Source organism: Hemitrygon akajei, chromosome 7, assembly GCF_048418815.1.
Source record: "Hemitrygon akajei chromosome 7, sHemAka1.3, whole genome shotgun sequence".
Classification (NCBI taxonomy): Eukaryota; Metazoa; Chordata; class Chondrichthyes; order Myliobatiformes; family Dasyatidae; genus Hemitrygon; species Hemitrygon akajei.
In genome coordinates, this window is record NC_133130.1 from 161,727,662 (window position 1) to 161,752,291 (window position 24,630).

The 24,630-nt window shown below is 41.9% G+C and overlaps 1 protein-coding gene across 1 annotated transcript in view; it reads left to right on the forward strand.

The window, feature by feature from the left end:
- LOC140731111 (allograft inflammatory factor 1-like) overlaps positions 1–24,630 on the forward strand; it is a 42,316-nt gene that overhangs the window by 1,585 nt on the left and 16,101 nt on the right. Inside the window, exons 3-4 of the mRNA XM_073052405.1 lie at positions 21,465–21,531; positions 24,242–24,283. Coding sequence (XP_072908506.1) covers positions 21,465–21,531; positions 24,242–24,283 — 109 coding nt within the window. The remainder of the gene's footprint in view (positions 1–21,464; positions 21,532–24,241; positions 24,284–24,630) is intronic.

Below are 24,630 nucleotides of genomic sequence, written 5' to 3' on the forward strand. Positions count from 1 at the left end.
GGGTCTTGGAATGTGCAGCAGTTGTTCACAGATAACTGGAAGATAAAGTTTCAGTCAGACCAGACGGGCTCGTTCACTGAATAATAACCGACCAGTGGCAGACAATCCTCGTCTCTGACCCTAACCCAGTGCAGTCTGAATGTGTAGGGTTCAGGGCGAACCACTTCTGACACAGGAGGCTGCGGCTTGCTGTGACCACTACTCAAGTTCCCTCTGTGAATTTAGCAAATCGCCCTCTCCTCACCAGTGCTCTTGGGTCCCAATACTCAGGCAGGACCAGCTGGTACTAACATATTTACAAAACCCAATGTTGTGTTGCCAACCCTTGAAGGTTATGTCATGAAAAAATTAAAGACCTTAAATGTAACAGAAACTTTTCTTGGCCTCCGGAGGTTACTAAGTGCTTTATAGTCAATTACTTCTTTTGAAATATAGATAAGCATGGCAGCCCAATTTATGCAAGATTTCATCAGCAGCAACATAAGGATGCTATTTAAATGTTTTACTGATTATAGAGGGGGGGATAAACATTAGCCAGGATCATAAGCTGTTCTTCAAACAGTGCTTTAGGGAGGAGGTGTAATTAAACGATAAGATTACTGGCTTTGTGTTCTGTAAGAGACGACTGATAGGGATCAAGGGGCAAGTGAATGGTGTTTTGGTACAGTCGGTGAAAATCTGCTTGGGTGATAGAATAAGCTTGAGAGCTGAATGGCCCATTTTACAAATATACTTCAGTAGTAATAAGAACTCCCACTGATCCCTGCTTTTCTTACAGCAATTAGACTTCATAGACTTAGGGGATCAAGACAGATTACCCAGTGCTCCGACACAATATTACCCTGTATGTGTCTCAGAACAACCCAAGTGTGCAACAGTTGATTCTACCAGCAAATCCGCAGGAGATCGAACGGATAGTTCAAATTACAGATTAAGACAATGTGTCATGAGTTGCATTTTTGAACGTGTGGCTGTGAGAGTGTGGTTTGTTCTTGTATTTACTGGCCAGCTGAGTCCCTGCTGCCCTCCTGGGAAATGAATTCCACAGAATCTGATATTAAGCACAATTTCAGCTGTGGCTGTCAGTAGCTCTTTCAATTGGAGCTTTTAGTTGGTTGCTTTTTTTTTTGTTTCTGATTCAGAGATCATGCCCCATTCCAGAAATTGCAACACAGAGTTCTAGATTGACAATGTACCAAATACTGTGGGAATAGTGCCAGGTAGCAGATGCTAAGCATTGGGGACAGAATGTTATATCAAGACATAGTCTGATCTCCCATGTGAAAGTACAAGATCTTTTGGCCCTGCTTTGAAAAAGAGTAGGACAATTCTCGTTGGTGTCCAGGTCAATACTGAAAGCATCTCTCGCTGGCATCCTGCCATATATATAGTTCTAAATTAATGTTTGTAAATTCGGATTTCTTGCACTCTGTGTTATGGGAAGTTCCTGTAAAATGCTCTTCCTACATTAAAACAGTGACTGCTGGATTAGCAGCCAAAATTATGGACTATTGATTAAGAGACTTGAGTTTGAATCCCGCTTGAGTTAGGCAACTCAAGAAACTATACACAGTGGATTCCAGTAAATTGGGCTATTGTTTAATCAGGGCAGGCATTTACTTGGAACAACTCTTTAAAGAACAAAAACTAAATCGAGAAAATAGATGGAATTACTTTTGTTTATTTGGTTAATTATGCCAGTTAACTGGGACAGGAGACTGTTAATGAACTGTTTCTAACTAGCGTCAGTCGCATGCACTTGCCTAGTCGTTAGACACCACACCGTACTTAGAGTGATCTGTTTTAAATAGCGTCAGTTGTGTGTGTTTGTGTTCCAAAGGCAGAGATTTTCATCACCGAGAGTTAGCAAGAAATTAGCAGTAAGACAATTTGGAACTGTTTTGTCCAACACGGTTCCAAGCATTGAACCCTGCAGATGTCAGAAATGGCCAAGAGTGAAAATAACAATATTTCACTACTTCAACAAGTTAGGAATTATGGAGAATTTGAAGGTATTGACAATGTTACAATGAAAATGAAGATTTGGAAGATATTTTTGTCTAAAGGGTGTATGAATGCAGTCCATTATCCGCACTAGTTGTCTGCGCTGATTTTGTTCATAGCATACACTGGATAAATTCCTCAGCTGATAACTATTAGGAACTTCTCCACAGTTTTAAAGTACTGTAGAGGTACTGGTAGTGTTCGAATTTGTTCTGTATTTCATTTAAATGGTAGTTTGTTTTCTATACCTTGTCACTATTTCCATGAAATTTCAGCAAATTGGGACAAAATGTACCGGTTTTGATGTGTCCCAATTAACTGGAATTATATTTTTAAAAACACACACACACACACACACACACACACACACACACACACACACACACACACACACACACACACACACACACACACACACACACACACACACACACACTTCCTACCCCTCCCCCCCATCTTCACAAAGTGTGTGAATCCTGCATTCACCTTGTCAGAAACAACAGGAAAAGATTGATAGATAGATACTTCATTGATCCCAAAGGAAATTACAGTGTCAGAGTAGCATTACATGTGCACAATTTTGTTTTACATGTTTATATTTTGTCTTCTGCATTAATGTGTCAGTAGAAAAGTGCAAAATTTTGATTTCCAAACATTAATTTTCCAAAAAATTGTATGTTACAGAGAAATATTTTTATTTCATTAAGGAAAGTAACTTATTAAGTAGTAGACAATTTTTCAAATAAAAACTTGATTACTTAGTAGGTATAGCCCAGTGCATGATTAAATGAAGATAACAAGCGGGTACTAATGATCAATGATATAATATGTTGAATGGACTAAAGGAATCAAACTGAGCGAAGAACAACCAAACTAAAAGGTGAGGGGTGTGGCAGATGTGACAGTTTAACCTGTAAATTGTCAATTCTTACACCATGGCAAGAATGAGTATTGCAACAAGACACAAGTTGGTCATCCTGCATTAGCAAGGTCTCTCCCAAACACAAATTTCACAGCAGACAGGAGTTTCAAGATGTGCTGTCCAAGTTCTTCTGAAGAAGCACAAAGAAATGGGCAAGATTGAGGACCAGATATACAGTGGTTGAGTGCATCAAACTGACATCTCTTCTAATCCAGAAAAAGCCCAGCACCACTGGAACACAAGTACACCCCTCTGCAGTCTGGAGAAGTCTTGTCAGAATTGGTCTTCTTCTAAGAGTTGCTGCCAAAAAGGCTGTTCTGGCAAAGTGAAAACAAAGCCAAGAGACTTTCCTCTGCACAAAAGCACAGGTACTGGACTGGGGTGCTGAACAATGGCAACAAGTTCTCTGGACTGATGAGTGAAAATTTGGAATCTTCGGCTCAAGCAGGAAGCAGTTTGTACATAGAAGAGCTGGAGAGTGCTACATGGATGAGTATCTGCAGCCTGCAGTGAAGCACGGTGGAGGTTCCCTGCAAGTTTAGGGCTGCATTTCTGCAAATGGAGTCGGTGGTCTGGTGAGAATGAATGGAATCCTCAATGCTGAGAAGTACAAGCAGGTTGTCACCCATCACACAGTACCAAGAGGGAGGCATCAGATTGGTCCCGATTTCATTCTGCAGCAGGACAATGACCCAAGCACAGGGCCAAGGTCATAAAGAACTATCTTCAGTGAAAAGAAGAACAAGGGGATCTGCAACAGATGGTATGGCCTCCACAGATCCCTGATCTCATCATCAGGGCTGTCTGGGATACCCTGGAGAGACAGAAGCAAGTGAAACAGCCAAAGTCTGTAGAAAAACTGTGGCAAGTTCCCCAAGATGCTGGGAACAACCTACCAGCCGATCTTGTTATAAAACTGTCTGGCAGTGTACCTGAGAGAATTGATGCAGTTTTTAATACAAAGGGTGGTCACACCAAATATCCATTTGATTTAGTTTTTTTGGTGTTTACTGCTCTTTAGAATACATTTTTTTTGATATTAAGAAACTTTTCATTATTTTTGAAATTATTTCCCTTAGCAGATTTTTTTAGATATGCCAAAGACTTTTGCACAGTACTGTACTGCACTGCGTATATATGTATACATACACATGTTGTGCATTCAGAGATGCCCTTCTGCACAACACTGTTGTAACACATGATTATGTGAATTACTATCGCCTTTGTGTCAGCTTGAACCAGTCTTGCCATTCTCTTCTTGACCTCTCTCATTAGCAAACATTTTCGCCCACAGAACTGCAGCTCACTGGATGTTTTTTTTTGCACCATTCTCTGTCAACTCAAGAGACGGTTGTGTGTGAAAATCCCAAGAGATCAGCAGTTTCTGCGATGCTCAAACCACCCCATCAGGCACTAATGTTTTACGATCAATGTCAGTTAGGTCACAACTTTTCCCCATTTTGATGTTTGGTCTGAACAACACCTGAACCTCTTTTTTTAATAAATTTTTTTATTGAAATTTCAAATAGGTTACAGAAAGAAAAAAAAAATCAACCCTTCCCCCCTCCCCTTAACCCCTCCCCCTAACATATCCCTATAGAAAAAAAAGACAAGAAAAAAGAAAGAAAGAAAAAAGAAAGAAAGAAAAGAATGCCTGGATATCGGAAGATCCCCACATGCTCCATGGAGTTCATAATAGCTTTAATATGTATATTTATTTCTTTCCCCAGATAACCAATAATTTTATCTTCGGAGCACCTATATATTTAATCCTATTTTTTGTACATAAGGGTGCCAAATTTTCAGAAATATTTCATATTTATCTCTTAAATTATAAGTAATTTTTTCAAGTGGAATGCAGCTAAAAATTTCATTCTTCCAACGATCTATACTTAAGTATGAATCCAATTTCCAAGTAACTGCAATAGCTTTTCTGGCTACTGCCAAAGCAATTCTTATGAATTCTTTCTGATATTTATTCAATTTGGATTTCAATTTTATCCCTTCAATATCGCCTAGTAAAAATAATGTTGGATTATGTGGAAGTTGTATTCCAATAATTTGTTCCAGTAAAACTCTTAAATTTGTCCAAAAAGGTTGAATTTTAAAACAAGACCAAGTAGAGTGTAAAAAAAGTACCAATTTCTTGATTACATCGAAAACATTGATCAGATAAATTTGAGTTTAATCTATTTATTTTTTGTGGTGTAATATATATTTGATGTAAAAAGTTATATTGTACTAATCTTAGTCAAATATTTATTGTATTTGTCGTACTGTCAAGACATAATCTTGACCAACTTGTTTCATCAATTTTAATATTCAAATCAGTTTCCCATTTTTGTCTTGACTTATGAATTCCTTGTTTAATTGCCTGTTTTTAATCAAAAACACCTGAACCTCTTGACCACGTCTGCATGCTTTTATGCATTAAATTGCTGACACATGAATGGCTGGTTGGATATTCGCATTATCAAATAGGTATACATAATAAAGTGGCCACTAAGATAGAGTGAGTGTGAGTGTGTGTGTGTGTGTGTCTCTCTCTCTCTCTCTCTCTATATATATCTCAGTAATGGTTACCATGAAACTACTGAATTATTGCAGACTTTTCTAGTTCATGAATCCATCACTCCCTGTCCTTGTCTATTAGTTATTTCACACTCACCACATCTCGTATAGTTCATCCTTAATTACCCCTTCAGTTCAGATGGACAGTAGATGCTGGAGGTTGTGACAAGTGCTGTGTAAATGGTGTTCATTGTTCTTTTTTTTTTTTGAACATGTGATTTCCCCAATTAATTTATCACTGGACACATCACTTGAGCTGGCCAAGAAGACTGCAGTACCAGCTGGGCTAAGTCTGTGCTGGCGTGGCCCAGGCATTTTGCAATGCAAATATGCTGGGACGAAGCCAGAGATCAGAAATTGTATCAGAACCCTGAACTTTCCCTGGTGCCACTCTGTAAGGCTCTCGTAAAAACCTTCTTTGTTCAAAATGTTTCACAAAACCATATTGAGTCAATAACAATTGGTTAACCTATTCACGTACAAAACTATCAAGCTACTTGCACAATTAGGGCAGCTGCAGATTTTATAGTACACAACGCCATTCAGCTTGTCATGTTTGGGCTGGCTCTTTGAAAGAACTCTTATTCTTAATTCTGAAGACTTGCTTCTCGCTTTCTCACCTTTTAAATACTCAAAGAATCACTTTATGTCACCTTTTCAGGTAGGGACTTCTAGATCCTGACAAACCTCCCGAATGAACCCCTGCCTCATCTGCCCCCTGGAGATTTTCACCCAACTTTTAAACAGTGATCTTTGATTCCTGACCCATTCCCCAAATTCCTGCTGCTGCCTGTAAGGAGTTTGTACGTTCTCACCGTGACTGCGTGGGTTTCCTCCAGGTGCTCCAGTTTCCTCCCACAGTCCAAAGACCTACCGGTTGGTAGGTTAATTGGTCATTGTAAATTGTCCTGTGATTAGGCTGGGGTTAAATCGGGAGATTGCTGGATGTCGTGGCTCAAAGGGTCAGAAGAGTCTATTCTGCACTGCATCTCAAAATAAATAAATAGAGGCAAAAGTCATGAAGCAAACTGGTGTGGGAGCGTCTGAAACATGGCCAGTAGAAAATAGAAATAGGTTGGGATAACTGTGATATAACTGTACAGTAAGAAATTTAAGTTTCTTTCACTCCTGCTCAGCTCTCTCAAAATTGTTCATACCTTTGAAATCCTTAAGTCTGGAGACTTAACCTTAACAGAACCTTCTGTTCCAAGGTAAATACCAACTTTTCCAATCTCCAATTCCTCATGACATCCAGATAAATCTCCTCGTGCTCTTTTGACAGATACAGTAGCTTGGAAAGAAACTATAAAAATTGATTGTGAAGTACTTTGGATAACATGACGGGCAGAAAGGATGCCCACATTTCCGATGGGAATTGGATAAGGAGTCATTCCTGGGGGAGGCGTAAAATATAAACGAGCTGTGATTATCTCTGCCATTTTCAACCATGCTTGGAGAAAGTCAAGTCTGAGGACAGAGAGTGGCCATAGTGGAATTTTTGGGACAACCTTTACCAGGGATCAGACCAATAACATGGAAGTTGCAAAATAACCTGCCCAGGTAGCAATTACATTATTTTTATGATGATAAAATCATTTAATAGACCTATGGGTCAAACAGAGTTTAATTGCCAAACCAGCTGTATGGTTTGTCAATTTGCCCAAAAGCTTCAATCCGTCAGAACCTCCTAGTGTGAAGGACTGGCTCTGTCCTTTAATATTGCTATTTGTGGCATAATTGCTACTCCAACAACAGGCATTGTGGTTCTCCTTATTGCTCCAGATCTTCCGTCAGGGAATGTAGCACATCCTGTCAAAGCCATATTGCTATCGCATGCTTTTTTTATATTTAAAAAAAAACTCGAATCTGCTTAACCATCCCTCCCAGAGGGTCAGTGAATAGATTTACAGGACGATATTTTCTTTATTTTCCCCCCACATATTTTCTCCACTTAATCAGACTGCGATGTATCCTTCTTTATCAGCATTCCAAACTATTTTCATTACAGACTTGAGCCATTCAACCCCTGTTGTCTAAGCTATTTTATGCTCTGCATGAGCTCTAAGTGCATCTTTACGAGTTGCATCTATTATTTCTTCAAGTACTGATCCTTAGCTACTTCTTCATAAAAGGTGTAATCCTGATTCCATATTGGATTTATTAGTAACTATCTTATACTTATGAATCCTAGTTTTAGTCTCATCTAAGGTTGGTAGGCTCTTCTACAACTGATATATATATATATGCCTTTTCATATATTGAAGGCTTCTATCAGGTCACCATTACACTTCGAAGCTTGTGTCATCTTTGCTGATATCTAAATCTCTCAGTTATGAAATTAACTAGACTGGTCAACATGTGAACACGATTTTTGTGGCTGTAACCATGTTTATACCAGCTGGCAGATCAGCCCTTTGGGGTTTAAGAGCTCTCACAACACATACGATGAGGGTCACTGTAATCCCGGACATCAACCATGAGTTCTGAGCTGGACCTCATCAAGGCAGTTTGGAACGGGGTTTGAATCCTGAGAAGGGGAAACTGCTGCTGAGCCATGGGCACTCTCTTCTGTGCTCCAACCCCTGAAGTACTGAATAAGTGCTTAAAATGACTAAAAGAAAATGCTAACACTTAGCACCGGTAAACTGCCAAGTCATTGTAAGTAATAGTCACCCACTTTCCACGGCTGAAGGAACAATAGTTTGAGGCAGTGAAATTGGTTCCTGTTCTTCTAACTAAGGACAGTTTTGGGATGTGCACCAGCAGAGGTGACTTGGACGAGTCATAGTTAGACTTATTTGGAAAACAAATTCTGATTATATTTCCCTAACCACAGAGTCCCTGATCTTTGTGGCAGATTGCCAGACTACAGGAGGTGGTCATGAAGTTGTCTCATGTCCACGCAGTGGATTGATAACTTTACTAATCTGCTACCACTTTTGTATGTTCCCCTAGCTTGCAGCACCACGCTGAAAGGACATTACTTACATTGGCGTTCTCGTGGAACTCACGAATTAGTTCAAGTGCCCTGCTTTGCCAAACGTCAGTATTTGGATCTGACCCAAGTTCCAAAAATGCCGCAGGTGCTTGGCACTTAGCAATGTAGAGGTGAATGAGAAGTGGCTTTGTACTGTGAACCATGAATCTGAGGGAGTTTCCACTTTCGAATAAAGCCCACCAGTCATGAATGTCTTCAGCCAGCATCAATCATGAAAGCAGAAGGATTATGGGGGTGGGGAAGAGACAGGAGTCCACAATTACCATGTGTATGTAGATCTCCAATTGGATGATTGTTGTATAACAGACTGGCATTTTCCTGAATAATTGGGTAGTTCAGCTTCCCCATTCTTCCACAGCCTACACTTATTCAGTGGAATTACAGATATTTGTGGCTGGTGAGCAGTTCTCTTTGTATTGCACAAACTCTGCTGTGTTCTAATTTTGCTCATTTTCAAAATTGCACCATGTCCCATTCAGCATCCCTCCACCATCTGTCCTTTGCTGAACTACGTTGACTGCCTGATATGAAACTTTCATCCCTATTTTTTTAAAGCTCTCTGTGACCTTACACTGCCTATTAGCAGAATCATCTCTGAGACAGTCCTCCTCCAATTCTTACTCAGTGCTCCATCTTGGTGTTGGCTTATTATTGTCACATACCAGCCTTGTAGACAGCACCTTCCAAACCCATCACCTCTACCAGCTGGAAGGACAAGGGAATATCACTACCAGGATGTAGACCTCCAAACCTTATTTCTCCTTTGCCTTTACTGGGTCAAAACCCTGGGGCTTTCTTCTTCACAGTATTTGTTACTTTTAGACAATAGACAGTAGACAGTAGGTGCTGGAGTAGGCCATTCGGCCCTCCTAGCCAGCACCGCCATTCACTGTGATCATGGCTGATCATACACAATCAGTACCCCATTCCTGCCCTCTCCCCAAATCCCTTGACCCCGCTATCTATAAGAGCTCTGTCTAACTCTCTCTTGAATGCATCCAGAGACTTGGACTCCACTGCCTTCTGGGGCAGAGCATTCCACATATCCACCACTCTCTGGGTGAAAAAGTTTTTCCGCATCTCTGTTCTAAATGGCCTACCCCTTATTCTTAAACTGTGGCCTCTAGTTCTGGACTCACCCATCAGCGGGAACATGCTTCCTGCCTCCAGTGTGTCCAATCCCTTAATAATCTTATATGTTTCAATCAGATCCCCTCACATCCTTCGAAATTCCAGTGTATACAAGCCCAGTCGCTCCAATCTTTCAACATATGACAGTCCCGCCATTCCAGGAATTAACCTTGTGAACCTACGCTGCACTCCCTCAATAGCAAGAATGTCCTTCCTCAAATTTGGAGACCAAAACTGCACACAATACTCCAGGTGGGGTCTCACCAGTGCCCTGTACAGCTGCAGAAGGACCTCTTTACTCCTATACTCAATTCCTCTTGTTATAAAAGCCAGCATGCCATTAGCTTTCTTCACTGCCTGCTGTACCTGCATGCTTGCTTTCATTGACTGATGTACAAGAACACCTAGATCTCGTTGTACTTCCCCTTTTCCTAACTTGACTCCATTTAGATAGTAATCTGCCTTCCTGTTCTTGCCACCAAAGTGGATAACCTCACATTTATCCACATTAAACTGCATCTGCCATACATTTGCCCACTCACCCAACCTGTCCAAGTCACCCTGCATTCTCATAACATCCTCCTGACATTTCACACTGCCACCCAGCTTTGTGTCATCAGCAAATTTGCTAATGTTACTTTTAATCCCTTCATTTAAATCATTAATGTATATTGTAAACAGCTGAAAAATATTTAACTTTAATATTTTTCCCACTGTTGGATGAGACAAATGTTAGCTGCAAAGAATACAATTTCTTGATCGCAGACCTGCCACTGGTACAGTGACTGAATAAATTCTGTTACTATTACACCTTAATATACCTTATTAAATTTTTAAAATATCTGAATCAACATCAGGTTTATTATCACCAGCATATGTCTTGAAATCTGTTAACTTAGCAGCAGCAGTTCAATGCAATACATGATAATATAGAAATAAATACATTTCTGTAAGTATATACGTATATTGAATACATTTAAAGTGAAAAAACAGAAATAATATATATATATTTTTTAAAAGTCTGGTTGTGATCATGGGTTCAGTGTCCACTTAGGAATCGTATGGCAAGGGGGAAGAAGCTATTCCTGAATCGCTGAGTGTGTGTCTTCAGGCTTCTGTACTTCCTTCCTGATGCTAACAATGAGAAGAGGGCACGTCCCGGTTGATGGGGGTCCTTAATAATGGATATCGCCTTTCTGAGGCACTACTCCTTGAAAATGTCTTGGGTACTATGGAGGCTAGTATCCAAGATGGTTTCCCCCTCCTGTACCAGACAGGATGCAGCCTATCAGAATGCTCTCCATGGTACATCTATAATTTTCAGTGGTTTAGGTGGCAAACCAAATATTTTCAAACTCCTAATGAAATATAGCCACTGTCTTGCCTTCTTTATGTATCATCGATATGTTCTTGAAACTGCTCATTCTCTCCACTTCTGATCCCTCTATGAGGATTGGTTCATGTTCCCTCATTTTACCCTGAAGTCCACAATCAGCTTTTTTGTCTTACTGATGTTGAGTGCAAAGTTATTGCTATGACACCACTCCACTAGTTGGTATATCTTGCCCTCTCATCTCCATCTGAGATTCTACCAACAATGGTTTATCATCAGCAAATTTATAGATGGTATTTGAGCTCTGCCTAGCCACACAGTCATGGGTATAGAGAGAGTAGAGTAGTGGGCTAAGCACACACCCCTGAGGTGTGCCAGTGTTGATCATCAGGGAGGAGGATATGCTATCACCAATCTGCACAGATTGTAGTCTTCCAGTTAAGAAGTCAAGGATCCAGTTGCAGAGGGAGGTACAGAGACCCAGGTTCTGTAACTTCTCAATCAGCATTGTGGGAATGATGGTATTAAACACTGAGCTATAGTCAACAAATAACATAGTGAAATAGGTGTTTGTACTGTTCAGGTGCTGTGTGATTGCATTGAAATTGTGTCTGCCGTTGACCTATTGTGGTGATAGGTAAATTGCAGTGCGTCTGGGTCCTTGCTGAGGCAGGAGTTGAATCTAGCCATGACCAACCTCTCAAAGCATTTCATCACTAATGAATGCCACTGGGCAATAGGCATTAAGGCAGCTCACGCTACTCTTCTCAGGCACTGATATAATTCTTGCCGTTTTGAAGCAGGTGGGAACTTCTGCCCGTAGCAGTGAGAGGTTGAAAATGTCCTTGAATACTCCCGCCAGTTGGTTGGCACAAGTTTTCAGAGTCTTACCAGGTACTCCATCAGGGCCTGCCACCTTGTGAGGGTTCACCCTCCTTAAAGACAGCCTAACTTCGTCCTCCAAGACACAGATCATGGGGTCACCGGATACAACAGGGATCTTCACAGCTGTAGTTATATTCTCCCTTTCAAAGCAGGCATAGAGAGTGTTGAGCTCATCTGGTAGTGAAGCATCGCTGCCATTCATGCTGTTAAGTTTTGCTTTGTAGGAAGTAATGACTTGCAAACCCTGCTAGAGTTGTCGTGCATCCGATATTGCCTCCAACCTCGCTCGGTAAGAAGGTTGATCAACAATGAGAAAGCCCGGTATAATAATCCATAAGGTGTCAGCCACAGCGTGGGAAAGAAGTTTAAAGTGAGGCCAAAGCATTTGGGCAGTGGATTCCCACAGTGTCAAAGACACAATGAAAGGGCTTAGCCCAAAACATCATCATAGATGCTGCCTGACTTGTTGAGTTCCTCCAGCATTTTGTGTGTGTTGCTCAAGATTTCCAGCATCTGCAGAATCTCTTGTGGCAAGGACATTTAACTGAAAATGTGACATGTGGATATCATGGAATCCAGGCACTGTTTCACTGAGTGTTGGGCTTGAAGATGGAATTGACTGAAATGGGAGTGGCCCAGGTTTGTTTGAGACTATTGCCGAGGTGTGTTGTCTTGGGCCTGGTCAGCAAATGCTAAGCCCCGATTGTACTCTCTTCTGAGAGCCTTTGGACTAATAGAGGCAGACAATCAGCCTGTGCTTAGCCTAGCTTCCTGCAGATTAAGCAAACGCAAAGCACGTGCCTGTGATTCCGAGTTATCTGTCAGAGCAGTTGAGACAGGAAGTGTCGAGTGTCTATCCAGAGAGGCACAAGTTTCAGGCCTGCTCTCCCAGTGCTGGGTGGGATCTTTCAGGATGTGGATTAATCCTATCTAATTCTGGATTCCTCGACTCTAAAAATCCTTCTTAGGTTTCAATAGGTACATTTACTGTCAGAGAAATGTGTACAATATACATCCTGAAATTCTTTTTCTTCGCAACCATCTACGAAAACAGAGGAGTGCCCCAAAGAATGAACGACAGTTAAATGTTAGAACCCCAAAACCCCCCTAGCACCCCCTCCCATGTAAGCAGCAGCAAAGCAACAACACCCCCTTTCCCACCAGCAAAAAATCATCGGCACCCTCCACCGAGCACTCAAGTGTGCAGCAAAGCATCAATAAAGACACAGACTTGCAGTACCGCAAAAAACACTCATTCACCTGGTATTCGACATACCACAGGCTCTCTCTCTCTCCCCCTAATATGGGAAAAAGTAGTGTCCCCATTTCACAGCCAGAGGGGAGGCATAACAAAACAATTCAATGATTTATGGTATTAAAAGTCTATTGTGTTGCCTTTTCTGAGCTCTGTGCCCAAAGAACTCGAGTCTCAGGGCATACAGCCAGCTCACGGCTTACGATCTTCCATCTCCCACAATGCATCAGAGGCAGCACCAGTCTTGGGTCTGCCCGCCTCCAGAGCCACGAAAATCCGGCACCCTGGAGGTGTGCTAGTCTTCCAGGCCTCATCTTTGGCATATCAGAAACGGCTGGTCATGAGACTCTGAGAGCAGGTCCCATTTCCCGTAAAGAACCAAAATCAGTGTGCAACTCCAGGTCAGGGTCTTCAAAAGAACCTTGAAAAGGGAAGAAAAAAGAGACATCAAAGATAGAAATAGAGCTGTTTCTGAAGATGGAAGTAAAGGGGTTGCCGTTAGGCGACATCGTCCTCCTAAGCCATGGTTAACTTTGCATTTTCTTAAGAATTTATTTTGTAATTTAACTTTGAGAGAAACTATAGCAGAGCAATCTGCCTCAGATTTGTAAGTATAATTAAACAGTTTATCATTACGTTCTGAAACCTCAAGGGAAAATCACTCATTCAACTTGCTTTTGCCAGGTACCACACTCCCCATTCACCCCCTTCCTTAAACAGCCATAATTGTATGAGGAGGCCAGATGTTGCAAGCTTCTTTTGCCAGTTCTTTAAGAGAGCAGTCTGGTTAGTCCCGTTCCCTGGCTCACTCCCCACATTCTTGCAAATGTTGTTATCCTTCAAATAGTTAACTAATTCCTGTTTGTGCACCCCTTGTTTCTCATGCTGCCCGTGAATTCAATATCCAGAACCATATCCCAGAGCGATACATCATTCAGGTGGAGATCATTCTGGCTTTGCTTTCCCTGGTCAAAGATTAATTCTTCAAATTACAGTTTAGGACTTGTAGAACAGTAGGATAGAATCAAGGGGCTGAATGGTCCACCCTGTTCCTTTGGTTAAGACCCAAGGCACATCGGGATTTGCAAATGATATGAAACAGTGAGATCAGAATCATTTCAGCATGGAATGAGGATATTCTGCCCTTCAAGTCTAGAATAGAAGAGTAAATTTCTCCATGATGTCCTGGTTGAATAGTTTTCCTTTGTATGGAGCTTACAGCACTCCTATTGACTGACACATTTACAACATTGACCATACTTCCAAAAACAATTACTTGACACAAACTATTTCTTTATGACATCTTAAGAAGGATGTAGGACTAACAAGTTCTTTCCTAATTCTTTATTAGAATGTGATTTCTCTATGGATGAACACTCCATTGGAATCTCCACTTCCCATGTAACATTCTCTTTCATTGAAGTAACACGTGTGGATGATACAATGTTGGATTAAGGAAAAGCTGGAGGGAGTGAAACAGGTCAAGGGAGAATCAGGCATCAACCAAAACACCAGTCAGAGCTTCAAATTTCAAAAAGTTTGAAATGTAATTACAAACCATCGTACTAAATTTATCCCTGAATCCTAACACTGACCCCAATTACAGCTCCAAAATCAACACTTAAGATCAGCAATCTAACTAAATTTAAACTCCAGACTCTAAATTCAATCCCACCTGTATCAATCAAAAACGCAAAAGTTAATTGTTTAATATAGCATTGTTGAAAGTTACTCCTAAAATCTTCCTTTTTGATTTATACTTTCATCCTTGCTGATGGCCAAGGGTAATCATGATTATATCATTTCTTGGTGCATCGCCTACTGTGTGTTGGCAATGCAGGATAATGCACAATACAGTGTAATGTTTTGCAGTAAATTGAATTATAGGTAAATCAGTCTCAATGCCTTAAAACTAGAATATTAGACCATAAGACATAGGGGCAGAATCAGGCCATTCAGCCCATCGAGTCTGCTCTGCCATTCCATCATGGCTGATTTGTTATCATTCTCAACCACGTTCTCCTGCCTTCTCCCCATAACCTTTGCTGCCATGACTAACCAAGAACCTATAAATCTGCTTTAAATATACTCAATGACTTGGCCTCCACAGCTCCACTTTATTCTGACTGTTTGCCTATCTTCTATCTATGTTGGTGTATTTCCTGTAATACCATGGGCTTTTGTGGTACTATGCAAAAGTCTCGGGCACATATATATAGCTAGGGTGCCTAAGACTTTTTCACAGTACGGTACTGCATTTGTCAAGATGAGGCAGAGATTGTGGTTGTAAATCTGGCGGGAGCAAAGGATGTTAGGAATGGTGATGGAGCATCGCGGGAGGGGTGTGGGACAGGTGGCAGAGAAGGAGTGCCAGGGGAGGGGTACAGACGCACCCAGCCCCGAGACACCAGGCAAGTTAGTTTGATTCCAAACAATTGGTTTATTGATCATTACAGAATTTCTCGCTGGTGCTTCACACTCCCTCCCCTCTCCCTTCCCCTTTTCCCAACCATGATTGTCTTCTCCCTGCCCCCTACCCACACTCAGTCCACAATAGAGACCCAGATCAGAATCAGGTTTAGCGTCACTCACATATGCCATGAAATTTGTTTATTTTTTGGTGGCAGCAGTAAAATTACTACAGTACGATGCAAAAGTCTTAGACACCCTAGCTATATGTACTTAAGACTTTCGCAAAGCACGGAATCTAGTTAAGCGGCCTCATGTGTGGCACCTTGCCAAAGGCCTTCAGCAAACCCAAGTAAGCAACATCCACTGACTGTCCTTTGTCTATCCTGCCTGTTAGTTCCTCGAAGAATTCCAACAGATTTGTCAGATAAGATTTCCCCTGGCTGACTTCGGCCTACTTTTACGTGCCTCCATGTACCTCGAAACCTCACCTTAATAATTAACTCCAACATCTTTCCAACCATTGAAGTCAGGCGAATTGGCATCTAATTTCCTCCCTTCTTGTTGAGTGGAGAGACATTTGTAATTTTCCACTCTTCTGGAACTGCTCCAGAATCTAATGATTCTTGAGAGATCATTACTAATGCTTCCACTATCTCTTCAGCCATCCCTTTCAGAACCCTGGGGTGTAGTTTTTCTGGTCCAGGTGACTTAGTTACCTTAAGACCTTTCAGTTTCACAAGCACCTTCTCCTTAGTAATAGGAACTACACTCATTTCTGCCCCCTGACACTCGAATTACTAGCATACTGCTAGTGTCTTCCACAGTGAAGACTGATGGAAAATATTTATTAAGTTCATCTGTAATTTCCTTGTTCCCCATTACTACCCCTCCAGCGTAATTTTCCGTGGCCCAATATCCACTCTTGCCTCTCTTTAACTCTTTATAGTATATTTCTGAAAAAAAAAACTTTGGTATCCTCTGATGTTTTTGGTTAGCTTACCTTCATATTTCATCTTTTCTTTATGGTTTTTCTTTAGTTGCCTTCTGTTGATTTTTAAAAGCTTAGTAATCCTCTAACTTCTGACTAATTTTTGCTACACTATGTGTCCTCTTTTTCACTTTGATGCTGTCATTACTTCCCTTGATACCCATGGCTGACTCATCCTCCCTTTAGAATACTTTTTCATCTTTGGCATATATCTAACCTGCACATTCAGAATTGCCCCAGAAACTCCAGCCATCCCTGCTAAGTCCCCTTCCAATCACTTCTGGCCAGTTCCTCTCTCGTGCCTCTTTACTCCACTGTAGTGTTGACATATCTGATTTTACCTTCTCCCTCTCAAACTGCAGGGTGAATTCTATCATATTAAGGTCACTGCCTCCCCAAGAGTTCCTCTTCAGCTCCCTAATCAAATCTGGTTCATTGCACAACACCCAATCCAGAACTGCTTTCCCCCAGTAGACCCAACCACAAGCTGCTCTAAAAAGCCATCACATTGGCATCTTACAAGTTCCCTCTCTTGGGATCCAGCACCAGCATGATACATATTCCCAATCTACCTGCATATTGGAAACCCTCGACTATCATAACATTACCCTCATTAAATACCTTTTCTATTTTTTGTTGAAATTTATATCCCATATCCTGCCTACTGTTTGGGGGCCTGTATATAACACCCATTGGACTCTTTTTATCCTTGCAGCTTCTTAACTCTACCCACAAGGATTCCACATCTTCCAATCCTGTCACCTCTTTCTAAGGATATGATTTAATTTTTTACCAACAGAGCCACCCCACCATTCTGCCTACATCCCTATCTTCTCAATACAAGGTGTGTCCTTGGATACTCTGCTCCCAACTATGATCTTCTTTCAACCACGTCTCCATGATGCCTACGACATACCTGCCATTCTCTAATTGTGCTACCTTATTCTGCGTACTGCGTGCATTTAAATATAACACCCATTGTCCTTTTCGATTTTTGCCCCCATGTTGCACTTCACCTCATCCCACTGATTGCAGCTTTGCCCTGTCACCTGCCTGTCCGTCCGCTCAGTCTCACTGCATCAATTTGTATACCAACTGTCCCATCCTCAGCCCCATCGCTCTGGTCACCATCTCCCTGCCAGATTTGTTTAAACCCTCCCCAACAGCTCTAGGAAATCTGCCTGCAAGGATATTCAAGATTCAAACTTTATTGTCATTCTAAACGTACATCAGCTCTGCAGGGCAGAATGAGACAGCGTTTCCCAGGAGCAGTGCAATCATAACATAACAAACGCAACACTAAATAATAAACATAACAATAAATAGTAAAACACAACAGCCACATGTCAGTTAAAAACAAGTTATAAGTGTCCAGTGCAAGTTAAAAGTGTCCAAAGCAGAGTCAGGTAGAGAAGCTATTTAGCAGTCTGACTGCCTGTGGGAGGAAGCTGTTTAGTAGCCTCGTGGTTTTAGTTTTGATGCTCCTGTAATGTTTACCTGATGGCAGAAGAACAAACAGTTCATGGAGAGGGTGTGAGGGGTCTTTAATCATGTACCGTGTCTTCTGGAGGCATCGACTCTGAAAGAGGTCTTGGACAGAAGGTAGGGAAACCCCAATAACCTTCTCTGCTCCCCTAACCACCCTCTGCAAGGCTTTTTTGTCAGCAGCACTGCAGCTGGAGTACCAGGTTGTGACGCAAAAGGTCAGCACACTCTCAACCACTCCTCTGTAGAATGTAGTTAAGATGTTAGTGGGGAGTGGTGCTTGTTTAAGCTTCCCCTTGGGTTCAGGTGTACCCTGCCCTTTTTGTACAGGTCATACCTTCCCCAGAAGAGATTCCCAATGATCAGGAAATCTGAAACTCTGCCCTCTGCACCACTTCCTCAGCCACTCATTTATCTGTACCGTTATCCTATTCCTGCCCTGACTAGCGTGTGTCACTGACAGTAATCCAGAGATGACTACCTTACGGGTCCTGTTCTTCAGCCTTTTCCCTAACTCCCTATACTCATTGTGCGGGACGTCTTCCCCCTTTCTACATACAGTCGGCCCTCCTTATCCGCGGATTCTGCATGTGCGGATTCAACCAACCGTGGATCGGGAAAACCTGGAAGTTCTCTCTCCAGCATTCGTTGTTTGTGCATGTACAGACTTTTTTCTTGTCATTATTCCCCAAACAATACAGTATAACAACTATTTACATAGCATTTACATTGTATTAGGTATTGTAAGTAATCTAGAAATGACTTAAAAGTACAGGCAGTCCCCAGGTTATGAATGAGTTCCGTTCCTGAGTCCGTATTTAAGTCGGATTTGAAGTCGGAACAGGTACATCCGGTATTATTTAGCGTCCGTTAGTCAAACATTTTTCTTGGTATATAGTACATATTTTACCTTTCTATGCATATAAAACACAAGAAACATACATATTTCAATAATTAAACCACTGCGTTGCTCAGTAATAATTGTAGCTTTCATCGGGGCAGGGCCTTTCACATTCTCCATTAAAATTGTTCCGATCATTGACCGACTGTAGCCTAACGCTTTTCCAGTGACCGATAGCGTTTCACCTCTTTCTGATTGCTTTATTACTTCCACCTTATTTTCAATCGTGATTGTGATTATTTTCATGAACAGAAACGCCGCGGATTCAGAACTGCACCGCCAGGTCCTAATGTCCACCGCACTGAGACAGGTTCAATCAAGTCCGGGGTTCCGCTGGGTCCTAAAGACATCCGCACTGAGACAGGTTAAATAAGGGACTTGAGCATCCACGTTATTTGGTATCCGCGGGGGGTCCCGGAACCATCCCCCGCGGATAAGGAGGGCCGACGGTACGTCATTGGTGCCGTTGTACACCACAATCTCTGGCTAATCATCCTCCCTCTTGAGAATCTTCTGCAGCCATTGTGTTCTCCTGGACCCTGGCACCTGGGAGGCAACACACCATCCTGGCTTCTCTTTCACAGCCACAGAATCTCCTATCGGGCCCCCCCCCCCCCCACCTTACTATTGAGTCTCTTACTAAGGCCGCTGTGCCTGACATTACCCTTCCCTGCTGAGCCCCTGAGCTGGCTACAGTGCCACAGTCCTGCTGCTGTGCCCGATGGGTCATATCCCCCTCCCCAGCATTATCCAAAGGGGTTTGCTTGTTGCTGTGGGGAAAGGTCACTGACTGCTTACTCCCCTGGTGTTCGCCCATCTATGATAAGAAGCCTGCAGCTCTGTAAAAGACTCATCTATAAAGTCTCCAGCCTCCAACGTTAAAACATTTGTATAGAGCAGCTGTCCACAAATTAACAATTCTTTGAGGGGATGACGCCAATGCCATATATGTTTCAGAGCACAAATTGCCTGGATTTATAAACCCCGTTTACTCATCCATCTCCTGACAGTAAAAACCCTAAAGCATCTCTATCCTGCTTCATTTTCTCCAGAATTCACTTATTAATTTATTTTGAAAGAAGTCAAAATACAAACTTGCCTTGTCTCCTTGCTTTGGGTTGCAAGAGAGTAGTGTCAGCATAAGTCCATTAGCTCTAAACAGTTTGTCATTGGAAGTATTGGCTTGTCGGTATTGAGAATGCCAATGAACTGGAGCCAAGATAAACCACTGTACAGCTTCACCACCCCCAAGCCCTCATGACTTTCTTCCACACAACATCCTGATTTACCCTTTAAGTGAAGTACTGGGTTTCAAAGCCAGTGGCTCTGAAGGTTTGGGCTAATGCCAAATAGACATCTTTGACCTTCGGTTACTTAAAACTGGACGAATCAGGTGTTGCTTGGCCAGCAGTGAAGCTGTGACAATGACAACGATTGACGGGGTGTTGTGTTACCTAAAGCATCATCTTACTGGTCCTGAATCAGTCATTTGTTTCACATGATCCTCCAGCACAGCAGTGAGGGCACATTATCTACCGTGGTTTGAAAGGGCCTTCCAATTCCCCCCACTCCCCATTCTGTATCCCCACTTATTGCTCTTAATTATGCAACTTTGATATTTTATTTCCCTTTTCAACATGTATCCAATTCCTTTTTCAGAGTTACTTGTGAATCCGCAGCCACTGGCCTTTCAGGCAACACATTCCAGGAATCAGCATCTCACCTTCTCTAGTTCTACTTTCATCTGTATGCTCCCCAAACCTGCCACTTTACTCAATCAAAAGCCCCCATAATTTTGAATGCTCTTATTAAATCTCCTTTCTCCTCTGTTCCAGAGGAGAAAAATTGCCTCAATCTAGGGTTTTGCTGTATCTCACTCCATAAAAATTGGCGATCCCTGTACCATTCTGTCTTTCCTTTGTGTAGCTGTGGTGTAGTGTTGAGCATCAATCTGTGCTGGAGGCTTTGGTTGACGTAGCAGACCTCCAGTGATGGAATTAATATGTGAATAGCTGCTTAGCATTGGCTGAGGTTGTATTGTTTGGATGAGGTGACAGTGGATAATGTCTATATATTAAATCTAAATTATATAGGCCACATAGGGTAGTAACCTTATTTCTGGCAGGAGTATGTGAGTAGTACTCCTACTCCAGAGACCCGAGACAAAATTAAGACTCCTAAGCTGCCCTATCTTTTGGATGAAAGATGAAATTGGTGCCCAAGCAGCTCTTTCAGATTCCTTGGCGCCCTCGAAGGAGCACATTCTTGGCTTCTAATGTTACTAACAGATTATCTTGTCATTATCACTGTACTTTGTAAGAGTGTGCGGGGTACAAATTGGTGGATGTGGTTCCTGCCATTACCACAGTGACTCGATGTTAGAAGTTCTTCTTCAACTATCAGAGCTCTCTGGGACCCCCAAGGCTGTGAAATGGGAATTGAGTTTCTCCTCTTCAGTTCTGGACTGATCCAGTCACTGGCAGGCTTATAAAGACAGGCTGTGGTTGGTGATCTGTTCACAGTGAAAAGCATCTGTTTAGTGTACTACCATTTTTACATTTAGAAATTCTCTCTTCCAGGAGTTTCTGGAAGACCAAAAGTATCAAGATGAAGAAAATCTAGCTGAAAATCTGGAATCTTTCAAAAGTAAGTGACAGAATAGCCCTGTTTCCTCGTTGAAACTGGTGCCATGTTCTGCAATTCCCGATTATCCACACTAATCCTGTTTAAGCCCATTGGTGTCATTATCACATCAGCCTTTGTCGTGTTGCTGAATATCTGTTGGGTACTAAATGCTGATAGTGTTTCCTGTGGGTGTGCATATTTAATGAATATCTACAAGCAAATTGTCCCACACCTCCTGCATTTCTCTCTTCAATTCACTTCGCCTTTACCCTTGGGATCTGTCACAAAAATCTTGCTGAATTCAGTTATCAATTGGTGGTGCTGGTGAACTCCTTGTTCTTTGCCATGGATCTTGCTGGGATGATTTGTATCGCTGATTGTTGGGGTCATTGTGCTAACTGACCGGGGAGAATAGAAGTGGCTGTCACATTATTTTGAATTTTTGATCAAATAAATTCAAGGGAGTGGTCACATTGTCTCCCTGAAGACTATTCAAGAAGGCAGCATAGTGCATCGTTAGGTTCATGGCAGACAGAGGCCATTTGGCCCATTGTAACTGTGCCAGTTTTTGAACCAGCTATTGAATTAGAATTTCCCATTTCAGTATTTATCTGTTTTCATTTATTAATACCTTAGTATTTTATCTGTAAAATCTTTCCTTGGGTGCGTCTGTCCTGGAGACCAAATATATTTTATCCAGGTGCTTTGACTTGCAGCTACACGCCAAAGATGTACAATTGTAAATTGCCGCAATGTAGGTCGATGGCAGGAAAATTGGTGAAGTGTGGGGAAGATGAGAGTAATGTAAGAGGGATCAGAATCAGGTTCACTGGCATGTGTCATAAAATTTGTTAACTTTACGGCAGCAGTACAATGCAATACATGATAAATATAGAAAAAAACTGAATTACAGTAAGTTTATATGTGCATATTAAATTGTTAAAATAAGTAGTACAAAAACGGAGATTTAAAAAAGTAGTGAGGTAGTGTTCATGGGTTCAATGTCCATTCAGAAATCAGATGGCAGAGGGGAAGAAGCTGTTCCTGAATCGCTGAGTGTTTGCCTTCAGGCTTCTGTACCTCCTCCCTGACAGTAGCAATGAGAAGGCATTGTGCATGCGGTTGGTGTAGATGTGAAAGGCTGTAGGATCTGTTGCTGCCCTGTGTGACTCAGTGACTCTGAATCATTTTATACTAGTTGATACGAGATGTCGTATAGCTATTGCTGCTGTAAAACGGGGCGGGCGGGGGGGGGGGACACAGAATGGATGTCGAATGTTTCAGCTCTGTAGTGAAAAGGAGTACTTGAGAAATTGAACATCTGAATGTTTGCAGAATTCTTCCGAAAGGGATAGATTTGAAACCTTGCTTTTCAATCCCATTATGCTTGACAACACCCAGCAAACCACAGGAGACACGCTGACGTGTATCCACCCGTCTATATGTTAACCCTTCTACTATGCCAGGTTCAAGGCAACTTTCAAAACGGAAGAAGCAAGCACTTCCCTCTGCTGTCCTTTGACACATAGCAATAAACTTTTAACTGATCTTGATATGTTTATTTACAACTATTCAAAGTACTGATCTTAAAGGAACACCCCATGGCTCCCTCTTGGCAGCAGAATTGTTTGCTTGGTATACAGTTCTAGGCTAAACAATTTATTTCTAGGTTTATTAAGATCAAGTGGAGACAGAACATCTGTTCATAGAATCATTGTGCTGTCGAAGGCATCGCTTACAGGAGACCAAACTCTCTGTTCTAATCTCCTGAATACATTGTAACTTCTATGGCATCAAGTTCTGAATTTCCTTCCCAATCTTTTCAAGACAATCCATTTCTTTGTATCCCACTTCCTCTTCCCTCTCCATCTTGCTGTCTGCCCTTTCTTCCCCTCCCTCTCATTCTTTCCCTTTTCCCTGTCCCTCTCTGCTGTATCCTCCTTACCCTTCCTTCCTCACCTTCCATCCCCTCGCTTTCATCTCGTTTTCCCATCACTCTCCCTCATCATTCCCCTTTGCACCCTCTCCCACAGTGTCCCCTTGCCTCCTTATCCCCCCTCTGATCTTCTACTCCCCTTTCTCTCTTTGCCCATACTCACCCCTCTCTCCAACTTGCTCCCCCTCTTCTCATTACTCTTCTTGCCTCTCTCCCTCATTCATCAATATCACATTTTCCATTGTCTCCCTCTCTGCACTTTACCTCCCCCCCTTTCCCTCTTTAAGACATTCCTTGAGACTCGGTTTGACAATACAATTGATTCTTTCGAAGGGGTACCATGTCTGTTTCTTTTTAACTTTTGATGATCATTCCTGCAGTCCTTCAGATTATTTAATGAACTTAAAAGAGCTATTCCACTGGAAACTTACTCCTTTGCATGAGAGCGTAGTGGTTAGCACAATGCTTTTTAGTACCAGCGACCTAGGTTCAATTCCTGCATCAGTCTGTAAGGAACTTGTGACCATGTGGGCTCCCTCTGGATGCTCCAGTTTTCTCCCACAGTCCTTGAGGTGTCCAGGTTGGTAGGTTAAGTGGTCATTGTAAACTGACCCGTGACTGGGGTAGGATTAAGTCGGGGAATGCTGGGCAGTCTGGCTCAAAGTGCTGGAAGATCCTAATCCATACTGTATCTCAATAAATAAATAATGTGAACCTTGAATTATTTGTGATTAAATGTTTGTTGTTGTGCTCTGGCAGTACATTGAGATTCACCACAACATTTTTTTATTGTAGAGAAATTTATGGAATTTGATCTCAACGACCAAGGTGACATTGGTGAGTTCTGGCATTTGCACACTTGTATCAACCTGATAATCTTGTATATGAAAGTGAGATGGCTCAGAATGTAACGTGACTCTATCTCTGCCAACGCCGCTCTTGTTTTTCACCATTTCAGAGTCATGAGCGTGAAATAGTCAATGATTCAATCTCAGTGAAGTTAGCTATTGGTTCAGATCGGGCTGGTCTGGCTCCCTTGTTCTAAGGATGTGTTTCTAATTGAACTCAAAGGGTCTCCTTTATCTTCACACCAATCAGCATCACTTAGCAAACTCTCCACTGACAAATTCCTTTCAAGATGATGAGCAACAAAGATATGTATCTTCAAAGTGAAAACATGCTCT